The sequence below is a fragment of the Sus scrofa genome, chromosome 12 (genome assembly GCF_054392235.1).
Source record: "Sus scrofa isolate SSC_HxYL_T2T_F1_AM1 chromosome 12, Sscrofa_HxYL_maternal_Yorkshire_Landrace_v2.0, whole genome shotgun sequence".
NCBI classification, from domain to species: Eukaryota; Metazoa; Chordata; class Mammalia; order Artiodactyla; family Suidae; genus Sus; species Sus scrofa.
The window spans coordinates 24135241-24154044 of NC_139394.1; the positions used below are offsets into that span (position 1 = coordinate 24135241).

An 18804-nucleotide genomic window follows, 5' to 3' on the forward strand; every position below is an offset into this window, starting at 1 on the left:
TTTAAAAAATCTTCTGTTCTTTTATGGTGAAACCATAGAATTTTGCATGAAAAAAATTGATTTTGTTTAGATTAGGTTCTTAATTTTTTCTAGAATCTAGAAGGATATTACTCTGGCTTGCCTTTATTTTATGTTGACTGTTGTGATCTCTTAGGTGAGTGATGTTGCAGATACATTTTGGGGGTTGGTGGAAGTCTGGTAGAAAAATTAAAAGCAAAAGTAGAAGGCAAAGTATGCATTCTCAAAAGGCAGTGGAGGAGTTCCCATCGTGGCTCAGTGGTTAATGAATCTGACTAGGAACCATGAAGTTGTGGGTTTGATCCCTGGCCTTGCTCAGTGGGTTAAGGATCCAGCGTTGCAGCTGTGGTGTAGGTTGCAGACACGGCTTGGATCTGGCATTGCTGTGGCTGTGACTGTGGCATAGGCCGGCAGCTACAGCCCCTATTAGACCCCTAGCCTGGGAATCTCCCTATACCGCAGGTTCGGCCATAGAAAAGACCAAAAAGAAAAAGAAAAAGAAAAGTCAAAAGTCAGTAGATATTAGAGGGCTATATGTTTTAGAAAATCTGACAAATTGAGTAGTTTTTGAGTACTAATAATGTAAATATATTCTAATTCTGGGTTCTGACTCTCCTGGATTTTAAAAATTGTGTTTTCTCAGGACTTTAAGAAAGGAATGAACATGTATTTAACCAAGTTCCAACAGAAGAATGCTGCCACAGGTAATCTTTAATAGCTTGAGATAGAAATGGAGAGAAAATGTTGGCACTCCATTGAGAGTGTGGCACTTTACTCTTTTCTAAATACCTAATTTTCCATGTGATGGATAGGAAATAAAGTTGACTTTTTTAAAGACGTGTTACATTATGGATCAACATGAATCAGGACTCATTATCCTTTTGGTTATCCTCTAGTAGTTTGCTTTCCATAGCTCAGTGTTTTGCCACTGTAAAGCGTCTAAAGAGTTCTGTTTACTTTATCAGAGCTTGTTCTTTTTTGGTGATTTGTTGGTTTTATAGACCACTGGCTATTAAGATAGCAGCAGATTAACCATTCATAGGAGTGAACTTGTGGAACTACAGATTTTCAATTAAGTAAATTCTTAAGGTCTTATGATGGTCCATAAATTTTTTTTTTTTGTCTTTTTGCCTTTTCTAGGGCCACTTCCGCGGCATATGGAGGTTCCCAGGCTAGGGGTCCAATGGGAGCTGTAGCCACCGGCCTACACCAGAGCCACAGCAACGTGGGATCTGAGCCATATCTGCAACCTACACCACAGCTCACGGCAACACCGGATCCTCAACCCACTGAGCAAGGGCAGGGACCGAACCCACAACCTCATGGTTCCTAGTCAGATTTGTTAGCCACTGAGCCACGACAGGAACTCCAGTGGTCCATAATTTATTGGCTGTCAGAGACAAAAGGAAGAATAAAGGTGTAAAGTTAATTGAATATGAAAATGAGTTATTTATTTATTTATGTATGTCTTTTTAGGGCCACACCCACAGCATATGGAAGTTCCCAGGCTAGGCGTCGTATCAGAGCAATAGCTGCTGGGGAGTTCCCATCATGGTGCAGCGGAAATGAATCCAAGTAGGAACCGAGCAATAGCTGCTGGCCTACACCATGGCCACAGCAATGCCAGATCCAAGCTGTGTCTGTGACTTACACCACAGCTCATAGCAATGCTGGATCCTTAACCCACTAAGTGAGGCCAGGGATTGAACCTGCAACCTCAAGGATACTAGTCAGGTTCATTACTGCTGAGCCACAAAGGGAACTGAAACTGAGTTCTTTAGTAAACAAAAGTAGTTTAAAAAACAAGATTTGTGTCCTCATGTCACTAGTGTCTAATAGAATAACAAAAGTTCTGAGAGGCCTAGCTATAGGGCTGTTCTGAGGTTTGTGACCTGTGACATTTTCTAGGGAGTTCCCATTGTGGCTCAGCTGGTTAAGACCTGACTAGTATCCAGGAGGATATGGGTTTGATCCCTGGCCTTGATCAGTGGGTTAAGGATCCAGCATTGCCGCATGCTGCGGTGTGGGTTCCAGGTGCGGCTTGGATCTAGTATTGCTGTGGCCATGGTGTAGGCCGGCAGCTGCAGCTCTGATTCGACCCCTTCCCTGGGGACTTCCATATGCCACAGACGCAGCCCTAAAAAGGAAAAAAAAAATTAAAAAAAAAATGCAATATCTAGGAGTTCCTGCTGTGGTGCAGTGGGTTAATGATCGGGCTTCTCTGTTGAGGCACTGGTTTGATTCCCTGCCTGGCACAGTGGGTTAAGAATCTGGTGTTGCTGCAGCTGTGGCTCGGATTCCATTCCTGGCCTGGGAACTTCCATATGCTGAGGGTGTGGCCCTCCCCATTCCTCAAAAATTTCTAATTCAGTAGGTTTAGTGTGAGACCCAAGAGTGCACAAGCTCCCCATGAAACTAAGTGCCGTGGTTCAGATGCCATACCTTTGCCTACCAAAGCATAGCTGGTACATGGTATTCCATCTAACTTTTTTGGGTTTGTTTTTGTTACTTATGAAAGACAATGGGCAGTTCAAATACATTTCATTTACCATCCATGGTTTTTATCCTCTTAAAATAGTTCTAGCGCTCTCTGTCTACTCTCTGCCGCTCCTTAATTCATGACTTCATGATCTTTCTGCTGGAATTCTGCAGTTGCCTACCAACTGACTGCTTGCCTTGTCCCACTCTCTTCTTTTTCATCTCTCACTCTGAGGCTAGCTCGCTAGGGTTATCATTCTAAAGTGAATATCTAATTGCATCACCCTACTAATTAAAAACATTTGAGATGTCATCGTCCCTTCATGATAAAATCTATACAACCCTGCCTGCTTTTTTAGCTTCAACACCTGTTACTCCCACACATGTGCCTCTATTTTCAGCTTTTTGAACATACTGCTGTTACTGATATTTTCTGTCTTTTTTAGACTTTCCTTTTTGTACATAGACCGTATATTCTTTTTACCTGGAATGCCCTTTTCCCCCCAAATGAACAGCTCTTCAAAATGCAGACGAAAAGTCACCTCTTGTGAAGCCTTTATTCTTTGGACTTTTCTTTAAGTGCTTTTCCTCTGTTCATGCCCACAGTACAGCATGTACCACATTGTATTGTTGTTTTTCTTATTCTGCAACCAAGTTGTTTGGCCATATGGGTTTTACTTCAACCTCCTTAGCATTTGAGTATTTTTTAAACTCTGTTGAATGAGTATAATGGTTTTAAGTTTGTGAATGATTGTGTTTAGTAGTGATCTTGAATGTTTCCATTAGTTTGTTTCTGTTGCTTCTTGTTTGAACTCATTTGTCTTTTGTTTATTATAATTTGTAATTTTTTAAGTAAATTGGAACAATTAAGAACATCATAGAATATAAGAGCAATTTTTGTAATAGGGTTCATTCAATGGGGAGGCAGAGGGATGTTAATTTGGTCCACTGATTGTTTCCCAAACCTGAAAGAACCACGGAATTGGTCAGTAATGCAGTGTCAAGAGTTGTATAGAATTTCTGGTTTGTTTAGGAAAATAAAAATGTAAACATGTTAGATCTTCGTTGTTTGTATTTATCTTCTAGAGGATCTCTGGGAATGTTTAGAAAATGCTAGTGGTAAACCTATAGCAGCTGTGATGAATACCTGGACCAAACAAATGGGATTTCCTCTCATTTATGTGGAAGCGGAACAGGTAAACTTACAAAAAGTCTTTCAATTTGTCTGATACTGTATTTAAATGAAATTTAGTCAGTGCTAACAAATTTGCTTTTTAGTACTTTTAAGTATTGTAGGTAAGATTTAAACCAGCCCTTTATACTCTTTTCTCAGTGACTTATTATCTCTATACCAAATAGTTTTTCCCCCACACCATTATACGTGTTTATGGTAGGAAACAAAATATTGTCTGCCCTTACAGTCCCCAAGGAAAACACTGTAAACTTCTTAATATAATCCTAAAATCCCCAAATGAGGTTTATTCTGAGAGTGTAAGGTTAGTTTAATTAAAAAAAATAATCAATATAATGACTCGTAATCACTGCATGAACAGGATAAAGTTAGAAGAACCACGTAATCACTTCAATAGACACAAAAAACAAGTATTTGGTAAAATTTACCACGAATTTTTAATATTCGTTTTTTTTTTCTTTCTTTCTTTTTTGGCCACCCCTCGGCATATGGAGTTCCCAGGCCAGGGATCAGATGCGAGGTGCAGTTGCAATGCAAGGGATTTTTAACCCACTTTGCCAGGCATGGGATCAAACCTGTATCCCAGCACTACAGAGTCACCACCATTCCCATTGCATCACAGCGGGAGCTCCTATATTCTTGTGTTTTTTTGGTCTTTTTGCCTTTTCTAGGGCCGCTCCTGCGGCATATGGAGGTTCCCAGGCTAGGGGTCTAATCGGAGCTGAAGCCGCCAGCCTATGCCACACCCACAGCAACTTGGGATCTGAGCCACGTCTGCAACCTACACCACAGCTCACAGCAACACCGGATCCTGAACCCACTGAGCAAGGCCAGGGATCGAACCCACAACCTCATGGTTCCTAGTCAGATTTGTTAACCACTGAGCCACAACGGGAACTCCTCCTATATTATTCTTTAAAATTAGCTTTTATTGTTGGTTGGACAGTAGTGTGATTTTGATTAGAATTTTAGTTGAACTGTTACCTGAATTTAGAGAGGTGTATTTCAAACTGAGTTATCCTTCAACAGAACTGAGAATTACACTTCAACCTATAATGCATACCAGAAAGTTTATCTTAACTTAGTTTTATCATATGAATTATGAAATTATCCTCCTAAATTTCTTTGCCATGGTTTTGTAAGCTGCATAGAGAATTAATTACTGTTCATTTTTAGGGAGGAGGATTCATAGCTCTTTTTTTGGGTATGTGTTTGTTTTTGTGTTTCTTTATTGTCCATAAAGCTAATATTTTACAGATCTTTCTCAATGTGGCAGTCTAAGTTAGTAAATTTGCTTTTCTGTACTTTAAAGTTCTAGGTGGTATTTAAACTAGCCCTTGTACTCTCAAAGTGCACCCACATTTACGCAGTATGTTATAGTGCTTTCAGAGCCACATCTTAACATTAAATATAATTGTATTTTATAATAAAGTATACACATTGGAGGACCTGTCAGAATGGCTGCAAGCATTTGAAAAGGCAGTCTATTTAGTTCCTGTTGTGGTTCAGTGGGTTAAAAACCCGACGTTGTCTCTGTGAGAATGTTGGTTCTGATTCCTGGCCTCACTCAGTGGGCTAAGGATCTGGCATTGCCCCAAGCTGCAGAGTAGGTCGCAGATGTGGCTCAGATCTGGTGTTGCTGTGGCTGTGGTGTAGGCCTGCAGCTGCAGCTCCAATCTGACACCTAGCCCTGGAACTTCCATATGTTGCAGGTGTGGCTGTAAGAAGAAGAGGCAATTTAGGGAGCACAGTTAATCATATTTGGTGGAAAAGGATATCTAAAATTTTACTGACCTACCATTTTGACCATTCTGTTTCTTTCTAGTCTTCTTTCTCCACTTTGGACTAATCTGCTATAGGAGATGACTGATCAAACTTGACATTGACACTCTTTATAGACTGGCAAGTGGTTTTCATCTTACATGACTATTCCAAGAATAACATACAAAGATGATTGCTGCTTTCACTTCTGGGGATTTCTATCCCTCAAAAACTATCAGTACCTCAAAACTGTTAAACTATTTACACATAAAGCAACTATTAGGTCATAATTTTTTCAAATAAAGCATACTTTTAAGAGCATAGTAGTTTATCAGAAGAGAGGACACTACTACGCCACTTCCTGCCAGTGTTATTGAGACTCAAACTTTCCATCAAGTGGCTTTTAGGGTCTTTTTTGGTCTTTTGTCTATTTAGGGACACACTCACCACATATGGAGATTCCCAGGCTAGGGGTCGAATCAGAGCTGTAGCCGCAGGCCTACACCACACCCACAGCAACTTGGGATCTGAGCCACGTCTGTGACCTACACCACAGCTCACAGCAACGCCGGATCCATAACTCACTGAGTGAGGCCAGGGATTGAACCCGAGTCCTCATGGATGCTAGTCGGGTTCGTTAACCACTGAGCAACATCAGGAACTCCTTAGGTCTTTTTTTGCTTTGTTTTCTGTCTACAAGCATAGCCAAACTTGTCTTCCAATTTACATTACAATAAAAGTCCTGTCTGACTCAATTCTTTACAAATAAGAGACTTGCAGCATTGTATCTTGATTATGATCTCTTTCTCTCTTTATATTCCCTGAATTTAGATATTTTTGCTTTATTTCTGAATCAATTTAAGAGTTACCTTGGAGTTCCTATTGTGGTGCAGTAGAAACAAATCCAACTAGTATCCATGAGGATGTAGGTTTCATCCCTGGCCTTACTCAGTGGGTAGGGGATCTGGCATTGCTGTGAGCTGTGGTATAGGTTGCAGCTATGGCTCAGATCCTGTGTTGCTGTGGCTGTGTCATAGGCCAATTCAACGCCTAGCCTGGGAACTTTCATATGTCACAAGTGCTGCCCTAAAAAGCAAAAAAATAAAAAAATAAAAGTTATCTAATAACTTTTTCAAGGAAATCTATGTGATGCGTAACTAATCAGTGATGTAGTACTTAAGTTCATTAGTAGTTTCTTTATGGCATCAACGTGGCCATTGTGTCCTCACTCACATTTTTTAGTTTTTCAACTCCGTCTCTCGTAGTTAGTTCATCCGTAAAGGTTGTTGGCCCAATTTTACATTTGTTTTAGGTGGTCTTAATTATATTATTTAAAATGTTCTAGGGTGTAGTAACAAATAACACCTAAAACAAATGATTGCATATTGTTGAAGTTGTTTGTTTGTTTGTTTGTTTTTTTAGGGCTGTACCCATTGCAAGTGGAGGTTCCCAGGCTAGGGGTCTAATGGGAGCTAAGCCACAGCCACAGCAATACCAGATCTGAGCCACATCTGCAACCTACACCACAGCTTATGGCTATGCAGGATCCTTAATCCACTTGGCGAGGCCAGGGATCGAACCCACAACCTCATGGTTCCCAGTCGGATTCATTTCCGCTGCACCATGACAGGAACTCCTGTTGAAGTATTTTTTTTTTTAAGTATTCACTTACCTTTGTGTCTTCTGACTTTATAGTTTTTGCAGTCCCTGCCAACCTCCAGCTCTTTTTGTATCTCATTGCAAAGCTCATCCTTTGAAACAAATGCGTGCTGCATTCATGTTTGTCAGTCATTCTAAAAAATGACTTCGAATTCTGAATATTAAGTCCACATGCTAATTTAATGTCGCCACTTTTTGGAAGTACAAAAGACTGAAAACATAACCTTCCTCCATAAAGGTTAAAATAACTATGTTGCCCTTTTTTTTTTTTTTTTTCATTTTTGGCTGCCCTGAGGCGTATGGAACTCCGGAACCAGGGATCATATCCAAGCCACAGTCATGACTTAAGCTGCTGCTGCAGCAATGGCAGTTCTTTAACCCACTGTGCTGGGCCAGGGCTCAAACCCTAGATACCGCCCATCCTATTGGGCCACAGTGGTAGCTCCATATTTCCTTTTGAAAACTTTAATACTTTAAATTTATTACCTGGGCATCTATCTCTTCTCACGGTATTACAGAACCTGGCCTTTTATTTAGAGTTTTGTCATTTTGCGGCCTTAATGAGAAATAGTGATTTTTCTCCCATTCTGTACTATCATCATCTTTATCACCATTGCATTTTGTGTATTCACGAGCCATTTTGCTGTGCTGGTTTCACCTCTTCTTTGTTAAAGAAATGTTGTCCCCTCCAGAAAAAAAAAGCCTTGATGGTACTATCACCTTTGTTTTGTTTTGCTTCACTTCTTTAGGTAGAAGATGACAGATTACTAAGGTTGTCTCAGAGGAAGTTCTGTGCCAGTGGACCATATGTTGGTAAGCAAGTGACTCTTGTAAGTGGGAGCCGATCAGTGAATTTGGATACCATACCAGTAGTGTTCCAGCTATAAAGGATAATTATCCATTTTAAACTATTTTTAATAGAATTAAATAAAACAAGGAAATGGTAATAAAATAAAAATGAAATCTGGGCTATCATAAAGGAGAGTCATAGAATATTTTTAGTATTGTCATAGTCTTAGATTTTTGAGATTCCAGATTTCTGTGTGTTATTGGAGGCTATAGTGAATGATTATTTAGATTTATTATGTACCAGTCATTGTGCTAAGCACTATAACTGACCCTTATGTTACACTCTCAGCAACCCTAAGAGGTAGGTAGTATTATTTCCATTTTACAAATGGGGGAGCTGAAGCATAGCTAGGTTAAATTACCCAAGATCATCTTTGTAATAAGTTTTGTTTTGTTTTTTGCTTTTTAGGGCTGCACTTGCGCCATATGGAAGTTCCCAGGCTAGGGGTCGAATTGGAGCTACAGCTTCGGGCCTATACCACAGCCACAGCAACTCAGGATCTGAGGCACATCTGCGACCTACACTGTAGCTCACAGCAAGGCGAGATTCCCAACCCACTGAGCGAGGCCAGGGATCGAACCCTCATCCTCATAGATACTAGTTGAACTGATTTCCACTGCACCACGACAGAAGCTCCCTATTATAAGTTATAGAGGAGTTCCCATCATGGCTCAGCAGTTAACAAACCCAACTAGTAGCATCCATGAGGATTTGGGTTTGGTCCCTGGGTTGCCGTGAGCTGTCGTGTAGGTTGCGGGCACGGCTCATAGCCAGCAGCTGTGCTCCAATTGGACCCCTAGCCTGGGAACTTCCATATGCCGTGGGTGAGACCCAAAAAAAAAAAAAAATAAAGTAAGTTATAGAGCAGGAATTCCAACAAAATAGTTGGATTATATAAGTTTATACACTTAACTACCACTCAACTCTGCTTTTTCAAATATTTCTACATGACATTATGCTCTTTTATCTGGGGAATTAAAGATTGATTTGGAAAGTCAAAAGTAAAGTGTTTTTCTGCTCCTGTCTCACTTCCTTTAAAATAGTAGTTCTCCAGACTTGTTGCTGAGGAGGAGGAGGAGGGAGTGGGATGGGTGGGGATTTGGGACTAGTAAATGCAAACTAATTACATTTAGCATGGGTAAGCAGTGAGGTCCCACTGTACAGCACAGGGAACTATATCCAGTCACTTGTGATAGAACACGATAGAAGATAATATGAGAAAAAGGATGTATATATATGTGTATGTAACTGGGTCACTTTGCTGTACAACAGAAATTGAACGTTGTAAATCAACTACAGTATTAAAAAAGTCGTTCTCAGCAAGGGTAGAGGTTTATCAGAGTCACCATGCCTTTTCATGTTCTAGCCAGCAAATTATGATGCACTCCACTAGGGTTAAGAGGGGTGGCCTTCCACCCTTAGCCTTAGTATTGCGAATTACTCTTTTAATAAGTATGTCTGATAAGTCAGATGACAGGCTTATTATCTAAATAAATAGTGTCACTTTTGCTGTTTTCTGTATATACCTGCATCTGCATTGTAGAACGGACAGGATTTGCAGGTTTTCTAATACTCAGTGACCAATAATCAGTATTAAAACCTGAAATATCCCAGTGTCAAAAGGAAATTTTCATTTGTGGTTTAGCTTGATAGCGTAAAGCTGTATAACTTAATAAGATAGTTCCGTTAATATGCTGGGCAGTGACTCTTTGGTTTGACATCGTAATGCAAAATCTGTTTTGCTGTCTGATACCAAAGAGAGTATATTTGCCTTACAAAAGCTTTGGCTTTTAGATAGGACTCCTCATTGATGGGTCCCAGCAGTTCCTGAGGTATATCCTATCGCAGAAATCAAATCAACCTTTCAGAGCCTTGGCAGTGTATTTACCTGTTAAGTACTGTACCATAGAATTTGTTTTTAAGTGCTATGTGAGAGCTTTAACCAACTTGAAATTTCATTTAACAGTAAAATCATTGTCTCTCTTGCTCTGAAAAGTGAAAAACAACAATTAAATTGAAATCATTGTAATTGTGATCCTACAAGTAAATACAGTGTTTTCTTTTTTATGGGTTTATTGTGATTTTTGTTAGTAAATTCTCTCTTCCTGATTTCAAGTTTTCTGGAGGAGTTCATGTGCATTGAAAATGAGCCATTTGGCTTAACAGTTAGTCTCAATCCTATGCATGGGACACCAGTCCTCTCTCTCTACCTTACCTTCCATTTCCTCCAGTGAGAAATTATTTTTCAAGTTTTCTGTTTATTCTTCTCTTGCTTAAGGAGAAGACTGTCCCCAGTGGATGGTTCCTATTACAATTTCTACTAGTGAAGATCCCAACCAGGCCAAACTTAAAATTCTGATGGACAAGCCAGAGATGAATGTGGTTTTAAAAGATGTCAAACCAGACCAGTGGGTGAAGGTGAGTCCAGAAATAGCATGGCCATTTTGTCTTAACTAAACGGATTTCTTTTATGCATTTTATGTCTGGCTTCAGTTTGGACTAGGGCTTGCAAAGAAAAAGAAAATTTCTAAACTTTCTTGTATAAAACTTTGGGCCAATTTTCAAATAGTATTTTCTAGATAATTTCTTTTTTTTCTTTTTTCTTTTTTTCTTTTTAGGGCGATACTCATGGCATCTGGAGGTTCCCAGACTAGGGGTCGAACAGGAGCTACAGCTGCCAGCCTATGCCACAGCCACAGCAACACAGGATCCGAGCCACATCTGTGACCTACACTATAGCTCATGGCAACACGGGATCCTTAACCCACTGAGCGAGGCTGGGGAAACCTCACGGTTGCTAGTTGGGTTGTTTGCACTGAGACACAACAGGAACTCCTAGATAATTGCTTTTATGTTAGGTAAGGGAGTGGTTGATAAGCAGTTACAAAAGGATAGGATTAAACAGGAAAAAAAATAGTAGTGCATGTGTGAAGTCACATTAACCAAAACATTTGTAGTCTTGAAACTTCAAACTGCCCTGTCATTGTAATGACATGTTAACTTCAGTGTGTTATCATTGTGTGTGTACAACTATAATCAAGTGAGATGAGACATAATAATCAGTTTGTGTCGCTGAAATGTGAAATTCCTTTTAGCTGGTGTTTTAAAGCCATTTCACAAAATTAACAGTCGGTAAATATTATTTTTCGTTATTCTGTACTCGACCTTTCATAATGAAAAGTATCTACTACAAACTTTTCTCCCAAATTTTAGGTTCCTAGTAGGAATTACACATTGCCTTAGACTTATATGTTTGCAGAGTTACTTCTCCCTGTTTTAATTTTTTAAACATGTTTTTAAAATATACTCATGGAATACTATATTACCATTTGTAATTACAACCTGGAGCATATTTAGCAGTGTGAAATTTTTCTTATAATTAGGTAAATAAAGATGTTATTCCTACAGTAAAAGAAAAAGGGAATCAACACAATTTGTATTAGATATGTGAAGTGATTTTAATGGTAAAATATTTATATCTTATACTGTCATCTTATCATTAAAGTATTTTATATATAAACATTATCAAAAAATATTTTTGGGGAGTTCCCCTTGTGGTGCAGCAGAAACGAATCCAAATAGCATCCATGAGGATGCGGGTTTGATCCCTGGCCCTGCTCAGTGGGTTAAAGATCCAGTGTTGCTGTGAGCTGTGGTGTAGGTTGCAGATGTGGCTCCAATCTGGCATTGCTGTGGCTGTGGTGTAGGCTGGCAGCTATAGCTCTCATTCAACCCCTAGCCTGGGTACCTCTATATGCCACAGGTGCAGCCTCCCAAAAAAAAAACGAAGAAAGAAAAAAATTTTTTCTTGGCCATTTCTAGGGCCGCTCCCACGGCATGTGGAGGTTTCCAGGCTAGGGGTCTAATCGGAGCTGTAGCCTCCAGCCTGTACCACAGCCACAGCAACTCGGGATCGAACGCCAGATCCTTAACCCACTGAGCAAGCCCAGGGATCGAACCCACAACCTCATGGTTCCCAGTCGAATTTGTTAACCACTGAGCCACGATGGGAACTCCAGGAAAAAAAAAAAAAAAAAAAATTATTTTTTTTTTTGACTGTTAGTAAATAGCCTGTAGGAAATAATGATAGTCAGTGATTAGCTCACCCCAGAAATCATATGAAATTGCCTTATAAGTCCATGTAATTCTTTAAAATCTGGGACCTGACAGTCGTTATTCTATTGAGGCTCTTGGCTCAACAGATCAATGTTTGTAAAGGTTTAGTCTCCTTCAGAGGTTTTATTGTCCAAGTGTTTTTATTGTTTTTGTTTTTATTTTTTTCACCACACCCATGGCATGTGGAAGTTCCTGGGCCAGGAGTTGAATCTGTGCCACAGTAGCAACCTGAGCTGCTGTAGTGATAACACCGAATTCTTAACCTGCTGTGCCACAAAGGAACTCCCCAAGTGTTTTTTTGTTTGTTTGTTTTTTGTCTTTTTAGGGCTGCACTCATGGCATATGGAAGTTCCCAGGCTAGGGGTCAGATTGGAGCTACAGTTCCTGGACTACACCACAGCCACAGCAATGACAGATCCTTAACTGAACAAGGCCAGGGATTGAACCCTTACCCTCATGGATACTAATCAGATTCTTAACCCTCTGATCCACAAAGGCAACTTGCCAAGCGTTTTTTGTTTTTGCTTCTTTTTTACTTTTTAGGGCCCATCTGCGGCATATGGAGGTTCCCAGGCTAGGGGTCGAATATGAGCTACAGCTGCCCTGTGCCACAGCTGCAGCAACAGGGGTTTTGAGCCGCGTCTGTGACTTGCGCCACAGCTCATGGCAACGCCAGATCCTTAACTCACTGAGCGAGGCCAGGGATCGAACCTGCAACCTCACGGTTCCTAGTCGGATTCATTTCTGTTGAGCCACAGCAGGAACTCCACCAAGTGTTTGTATATATAGTAAATATTTTCTGTAAGCTGAAAACTATCCACTAAGATTAGAAATAGAAACTTTCCACATTATTTTCTACCACCCTGCCATGATTTTTTCACTGTTGCTCACTCTGGCTCCCACTCTATCCAGTTTCTATTTTCTTTTGCCTCTGTATTCTTTGACAACCGATTTCTATCTTCATGTATTTTGTTTTAATCGCTGTCTCTTAGCATAAATAATCATTGTTGTTTTTAATCCAGATATACTAAAACTAGAACTCCTTTCATACCTATAAAAGATTGATTTAAAACATAAGTGCAACTGTTAAATAATACCTGTTTGATATTTTTTCAGTTAAACCTGGGAACGGTTGGGTTTTATCGGACCCAGTACAGCTCGGCCATGCTGGAAAGTTTATTACCAGGCATTCGTGACCTTTCTCTGCCCCCTGTGGATCGACTTGGACTACAGAATGACCTCTTCTCCTTGGTGAGCCTCAAGTAGTATGATGGATTTTGTTGCTTAAAGGATATTATTTTTCCTGGAGTATCTGACTGAAACATAATTAGAAGAATATAGTTCTTCCTGAAGGCTGAGTGCCTTTGGGACTAGAGCAAGTGACTAATTATTAATTAACATGAAAAAATTGAACCTATATAATTTACCAAAAACAAATCTCATTTCACTACTCCTAAGCCAGCTTTTTGCAACTATATTTCAACTATCTTTTATAGAGCAAAAATTCTTTTCAATAGGAATGGATATAGACCTGGAAGAAATTTCTCTAGCCATGTTGTTTTTTTTTTAAAGTAATTACTTCAGAATGATTTATATTTTTCTAAAATAGTGGTTGTACTTTTCTGGAAAAGCCTAGAATTTTTTAACATTCTATTATGGCATATATAAAAGCCCCATTAGCTTTAGAATTATATTTGGCTTTGTTCCAGAGAAAATTTCAAGGAGCAATTAGCAGTATAATGTTTATGATTCCAAAACATAGATTAGATAATTTCTAGATGTCTTTGTGATAAAATTGTCAGATTCCTCCTAGTGTTCCTTTAATTGGACTTGGAATTTTCATTCCCCTTTGCAGTAACTGGTTTTGGATTCCTCCTTTGTATAAACACAGATTAGCACTGATGCACAAAACCTCACATCCGCTGATCTCATTGCTGAGAGAGACCTGTCCCAGGAGAGTGGTGTGTTTGTGCAGTTGGCTGCTGTAACAGAAGTTCTTTTTCCTAACTCTATTAGTAATTCTGAAAAGACTGAATTTGTAGTGCCTTCCAGTTTGCCTTCTTTTAGAAATGAGTAAAGGACAGGCTGAAGTTGATACAGTTTGCAGGTCCTTTTTTTCTTTTTCTTTTTCTTTTTTTTTTTTTTTTTTTTTTTTTTTTTGTCTTTTTAGTTCCATACCTGTGGCATATGGAAGTTCCCAGGCTAGGGGTCGAATTTGAGCTGCAGCTGCCTGCCTACACCACAGCTACAGTAACGCCAGATCCTATCTTTGTCTGTGACCTATACCACAGCTCGAGACAATGCCGGCCCACTGAGTAAGGCCAAGGATTGAACCCACATCCTCGTGGATACTAGTTGGGTTTGTAGCTGTTGAGCCACAATGGGAACTCCTATAGGTCCAGTTTTGAAAGCAACTCTGTCAAAAACCAAAGCCCCAACTATTTTTGCAACTTTTCTGAAAGTATGAAAATTAAAAAAAAAAAAAAAAAAGCCAAGACCCCAGAAATTGAATAAAAATAGGAAGTTAATTGTTTTCTTTCTTTTTTGTTCTTTCTAAATTAGTGGAATTTTAGATTTTTTTTTTGAGTGGTTCTTTTATAAATAGTAAATTTACTTATAAAAAGTAAATGAAGAATGTTGTCATGATATGATTTTTATTTTATAAAACCATATAGTCTACCTTATATAGTCTTATATAGGTTATATAGGCTAGTCTCTTGCCTTAAACCGGAAGGATGGCTAGCTAGCAAAGGATAATGCCAAAAATGCATGCTTGTGTTTTGTTTTTGTTTGAAGACTCGATTAATTTATGTTTTTTCCTATCCCAGGCTCGAGCTGGAATCATTAGCACTGTAGAGGTTCTAAAAGTCATGGAGGCTTTTGTGAATGAGCCCAATTATACTGTATGGAGCGACCTGAGCTGTAACCTGGGGATTCTCTCAACTCTCTTGTCCCACACAGACTTCTATGAGGAAATCCAGGAGTTTGTGAAAGATGTCTTTTCACCTATAGGGGAGAGACTGGGCTGGGACCCCAAACCTGGAGAAGGTAATAGATGTACTAACTGGGGAAAGAATTGATCAGAAATTAGTCCTTTTTTACAGCTGTGGTTGACAGTAACAATAGAATCATCTTTGTATCTGCTGGGTTTTACTATATGTTCAGCTAATTAGAAATTAAGACTTGGGTCTTTTAAGCCTCCTGATGAAGTTACATGGGTCACCAATATAGAAATGATGGTGGAGTTCCCATTGTGGCTCAGCTGGTTAAAGACCCAACATTGTTTCTGTGAGGATTCGGGTTCCAATCCCTGGCCTTAGTCAGTGGGTTAAGGATCCAGCTTTGCTGCAAGCTGTGGCTTAGGCCCCAGCTGCAGCTCCAATTTGACCCCTAGCTCAGGAACTTCCATATGCCACAGGTGTGGCCACAAAAACAAAACAAAACAAAACAAAAAAACCAAAACGGTGGTTATGTGTATTTTTTGCTAATTATGATTTCTGCACAGAGAAAATCCTGGAAATAAAAGTCTTTTACAGACTCCCAAAATCCCATTTAAAGTAAAGAAAAGTTGGAGTTCCTGCTGTGGCACAGTGGGTTAAGACTCCAACTGCAGTGGCTCAGGTCACTGCTGAGGCACAGGTTCATTACCTAGCCTGGTGTGGTGGGATAAGGATCCAGCATTGCCCACAGCTGTGGCATAGGTCGCAGCTGTGGCTTAGATTCAGTGCCTGGCAAAGGAACTTACATATGCTTCAGGTACACAAAAGCAAAAGAAGAAAAAGTAAAGAAAAGCCGAAGGGAATTTTGGATTATTTATTATTACCATAAATACCAGGCACCGTTATGTACAATTTGAAAAGGTGTGGAGAAACACATGGGCCAGCTTTCTGAATTAATGGAATTATTTTCTTTCTCCATGTGTTCTGTCCTCTTTATTTCGGTAATCATGTAATTATTCTTTTACTGTCATTTAAATCTTAGGAATAGTGATTTCATGCTTTAAATAATTATTTTCTACCATATGCTAATAACTTAAGGTGGTTTTTCCTCCTGCCCAGTCTTACTCTGGGAGTCTTTTGCAATAAAAACAATAGTAACAGTTATCTAGAGGTGTATGTCTTTGTTTCATCGATTCAACAAGTATTTATGGGGAGTTCCCGTCGTGGCTCAGTGGAAACGAATCAGACTAGGAACCGTGAGGTTTCGGGTTTGATCTCTGGCCTTGCTCAGTGGGTTGAGGATCCAGCATTACTGTGAGCTGTGGTGTAGATTGCAGACGCAGCTCGGATCTGGCGTTGTTGTAGCTGTGGCATAGGCTGGCAGCTACAGCTCTGATTCCACCCCTAGCCTGGGAACCTCCATATGCTCTGGGTGCAGCCCTAAAAGGACAAAAGAAAAAAAAAAAAAAGAATGTGTGCACCCATTAAATACCATATACCAACCAGCAGCTGATGGTGTAGCAGTGAACAAAAATTGCCCTGTGTGGCTTACATTCTAGTGGAGGACAAAGCAAATAATTCAATAGATAATATTTTAGGTGGTAGCAGGTATCATGAAGAAAAATAAAGTTACGTCGTTAGGAGTAGAACGAATAGTAAGCCACTATTTAATAGAGAGTGGACAGGAGGACTAGTCAGGTGATATTTGAGCATAAGCAGAGACCTGAAGAAAGATAGGAGGATACCTAGTAGAAATGGTCCAAACAGGAAACAAGTACAAAAGACCTGAGGCAGAGGTATGTTTGGATGTTCAAAGAATAACAAGGCTGGTAAAGTCAGGACAGAGTAACTAAGTGAGGGAGAAAGGAAGGTGGGAGCAGGTTAGATCCTATAGGGCCCATGAGACTTTCATGTTTAGGAATATGAGAAACTCATATTTGAGAGTTTGAAGCAGGGGAACATGACTAGATTTACTCAGCTGTGTGAAAAACAGACAGTAGCAGGGGAGGCAAAAAGAGGAAGCAGGGAAACAAGTTAGAAGGCTGTTTCAGTAATCCAGTTAGGTACTGGTTACAGTTAGCACTGGTAGGTAGTCAATTCTGGGTATGTTTTAAGGTAGAACTGAAAATATTTGGTGGTAGCCTGTGTGGTGGAGAGAAAGAGGGGAGTCATCAAATTCTGGCCAGAAGAACTGAGAGAGTGAAGTTACCATATTATAGGGATGGGGGAGACTGCAGTGGAAGCAGGTTTGGGTACAAAAGCAGATCAGGAGTTTGGTTTGGGACATGTTAAATTTGAGGTACTTTCAGACATCCAAGCGGAGAGAGTACTGTGCCTAGAGGTCCAGGCTGAATAAATACATTTAGTGTAGATGGTATTTACAGCCTTAGATTGGATAAGATCACCTAGGGCTTGTGTGTAGGTGGAGAAAAGAAGTATGAGGTAGGGGTCCTACAGTAGTCCAGGATTTAGAGGAGGAATCAGCAAGGGAGATTGACAGGAGAGTCAGGAGGGAGATATGTCCCGGAAGCCTTAAAGAAGCAGTGGAGGGAGTTGCCTGGTGACCACCTAGGATCTGGTATTGTCACTGCTGTGCAGGTTCAACCTCTGGCTTGGGAACTTCTGCATGCCATGGCGCGGCCAAAAAAAGAAGCAGCAGCAGGAGCAATCGAGAAGGAGAGGAGGTCAGCCATGACATATGCTGCTCTAGGGCAGGCAGAATGGTGAACTGATGATTACATCTGCCAAATTCTGTGGTGGCGTGGAGAACAGTGGGTTCTCCAGAATGGGAGGACAGGAAAAGGAGATGGAGACTGAGACAACTTTTTTTTGGAGGTGGGGAGGATGAAGATTATTATTTTTATTTTTTAGCTTTTTATTCAGACAACTTTTTAAAGAAGTTTTGCTAAAAAGAGGATCAGGGAATTCCCATGGTGGCACAGTGGAAACAAATCTGTCTAGCATCCATGACAACTCAGGTTTGATCCCTGGCCTTGCTTAGTGGGTTAAGGATCTGGTGTTTCTGTGAGCTTTGGTGTAGGTCGCAGACATAGCTCAGATCTTGCCTTGCTGTGGCTGTGGTATAGGCCAGCAGCTGCAGCTCCAATTCGACCCCTAGCTTGGGAACTTCCATATGCATGAGTGCAGCCCTAAAAAGACACACACACAGACACACACACACACACACACAAAAGAAGATCAGATAAAAGGGAAGATCAGATAAAAAGGATTAGATAAAAAGTCTTGAAGGAAGCCTCAAGGAGGCTTTTTTTATTTTTCTTTTTAGGTGGGAGATTTTGTCTTTTTAGGGCTGAACCAGCAGCATATGGACATTCCCAGGCTAGGGGTCGGATCGGTACTGCAGCTGCTGGCCATGGCCACAGCAACACCAGATCTGAGCCTCATTTGTGAGCTACACCATAGCTCAAGGTAACGCCAGATCCTTTAACCCATTTAGCGAGCCTGGGGATCAAACCCACATCCTAGTGAGGTTCGTAACCTTCTGAGCCACAACAGGAACTCCCCAAGGTGGGAGATTTTATAACATGTTTTTGTGCTGATGAAAATGATGCAGTAATAATAAGAAAAATTCATGATGTGAGAGGAGGAGTAATTGCAGGAGTGATGGCTGAATAATCAGGAGGAGTTGGGATCTTTTGTACACATTGGGGAAATCGGCTTTAGGCAGGAGCCCAGCAGATCTGTAAGAACAAGACCAGAAGGAGTTCCCGTCGTGGCGCAGTGGTTAACGAATCCGACTAGGAACCATGAGGTTGCGGGTTCGATCCCTG

At 40.3% G+C, this 18804-nt stretch overlaps 1 protein-coding gene across 2 annotated transcripts in view; it reads left to right on the forward strand.

The window, feature by feature from the left end:
* The window catches only part of NPEPPS (aminopeptidase puromycin sensitive), an 87104-nt gene that overhangs the window by 54114 nt on the left and 14186 nt on the right, over positions 1 to 18804 (forward strand). Inside the window, exons 12-17 of one of the 2 annotated variants that reach the window (XM_003131527.6) lie at positions 662 to 722; positions 3583 to 3692; positions 7858 to 7921; positions 10237 to 10376; positions 13191 to 13325; positions 14903 to 15122. In XM_003131527.6, the coding sequence (XP_003131575.2) occupies positions 662 to 722; positions 3583 to 3692; positions 7858 to 7921; positions 10237 to 10376; positions 13191 to 13325; positions 14903 to 15122 (730 nt within the window). Of the gene's footprint in view, positions 1 to 661; positions 723 to 3582; positions 3693 to 5306; positions 5990 to 6429; positions 7922 to 10236; positions 10377 to 13190; positions 13326 to 14902; positions 15123 to 18804 lie in introns of those variants that run through there. The other variant, XM_084984690.1, reaches the window with a different exon arrangement.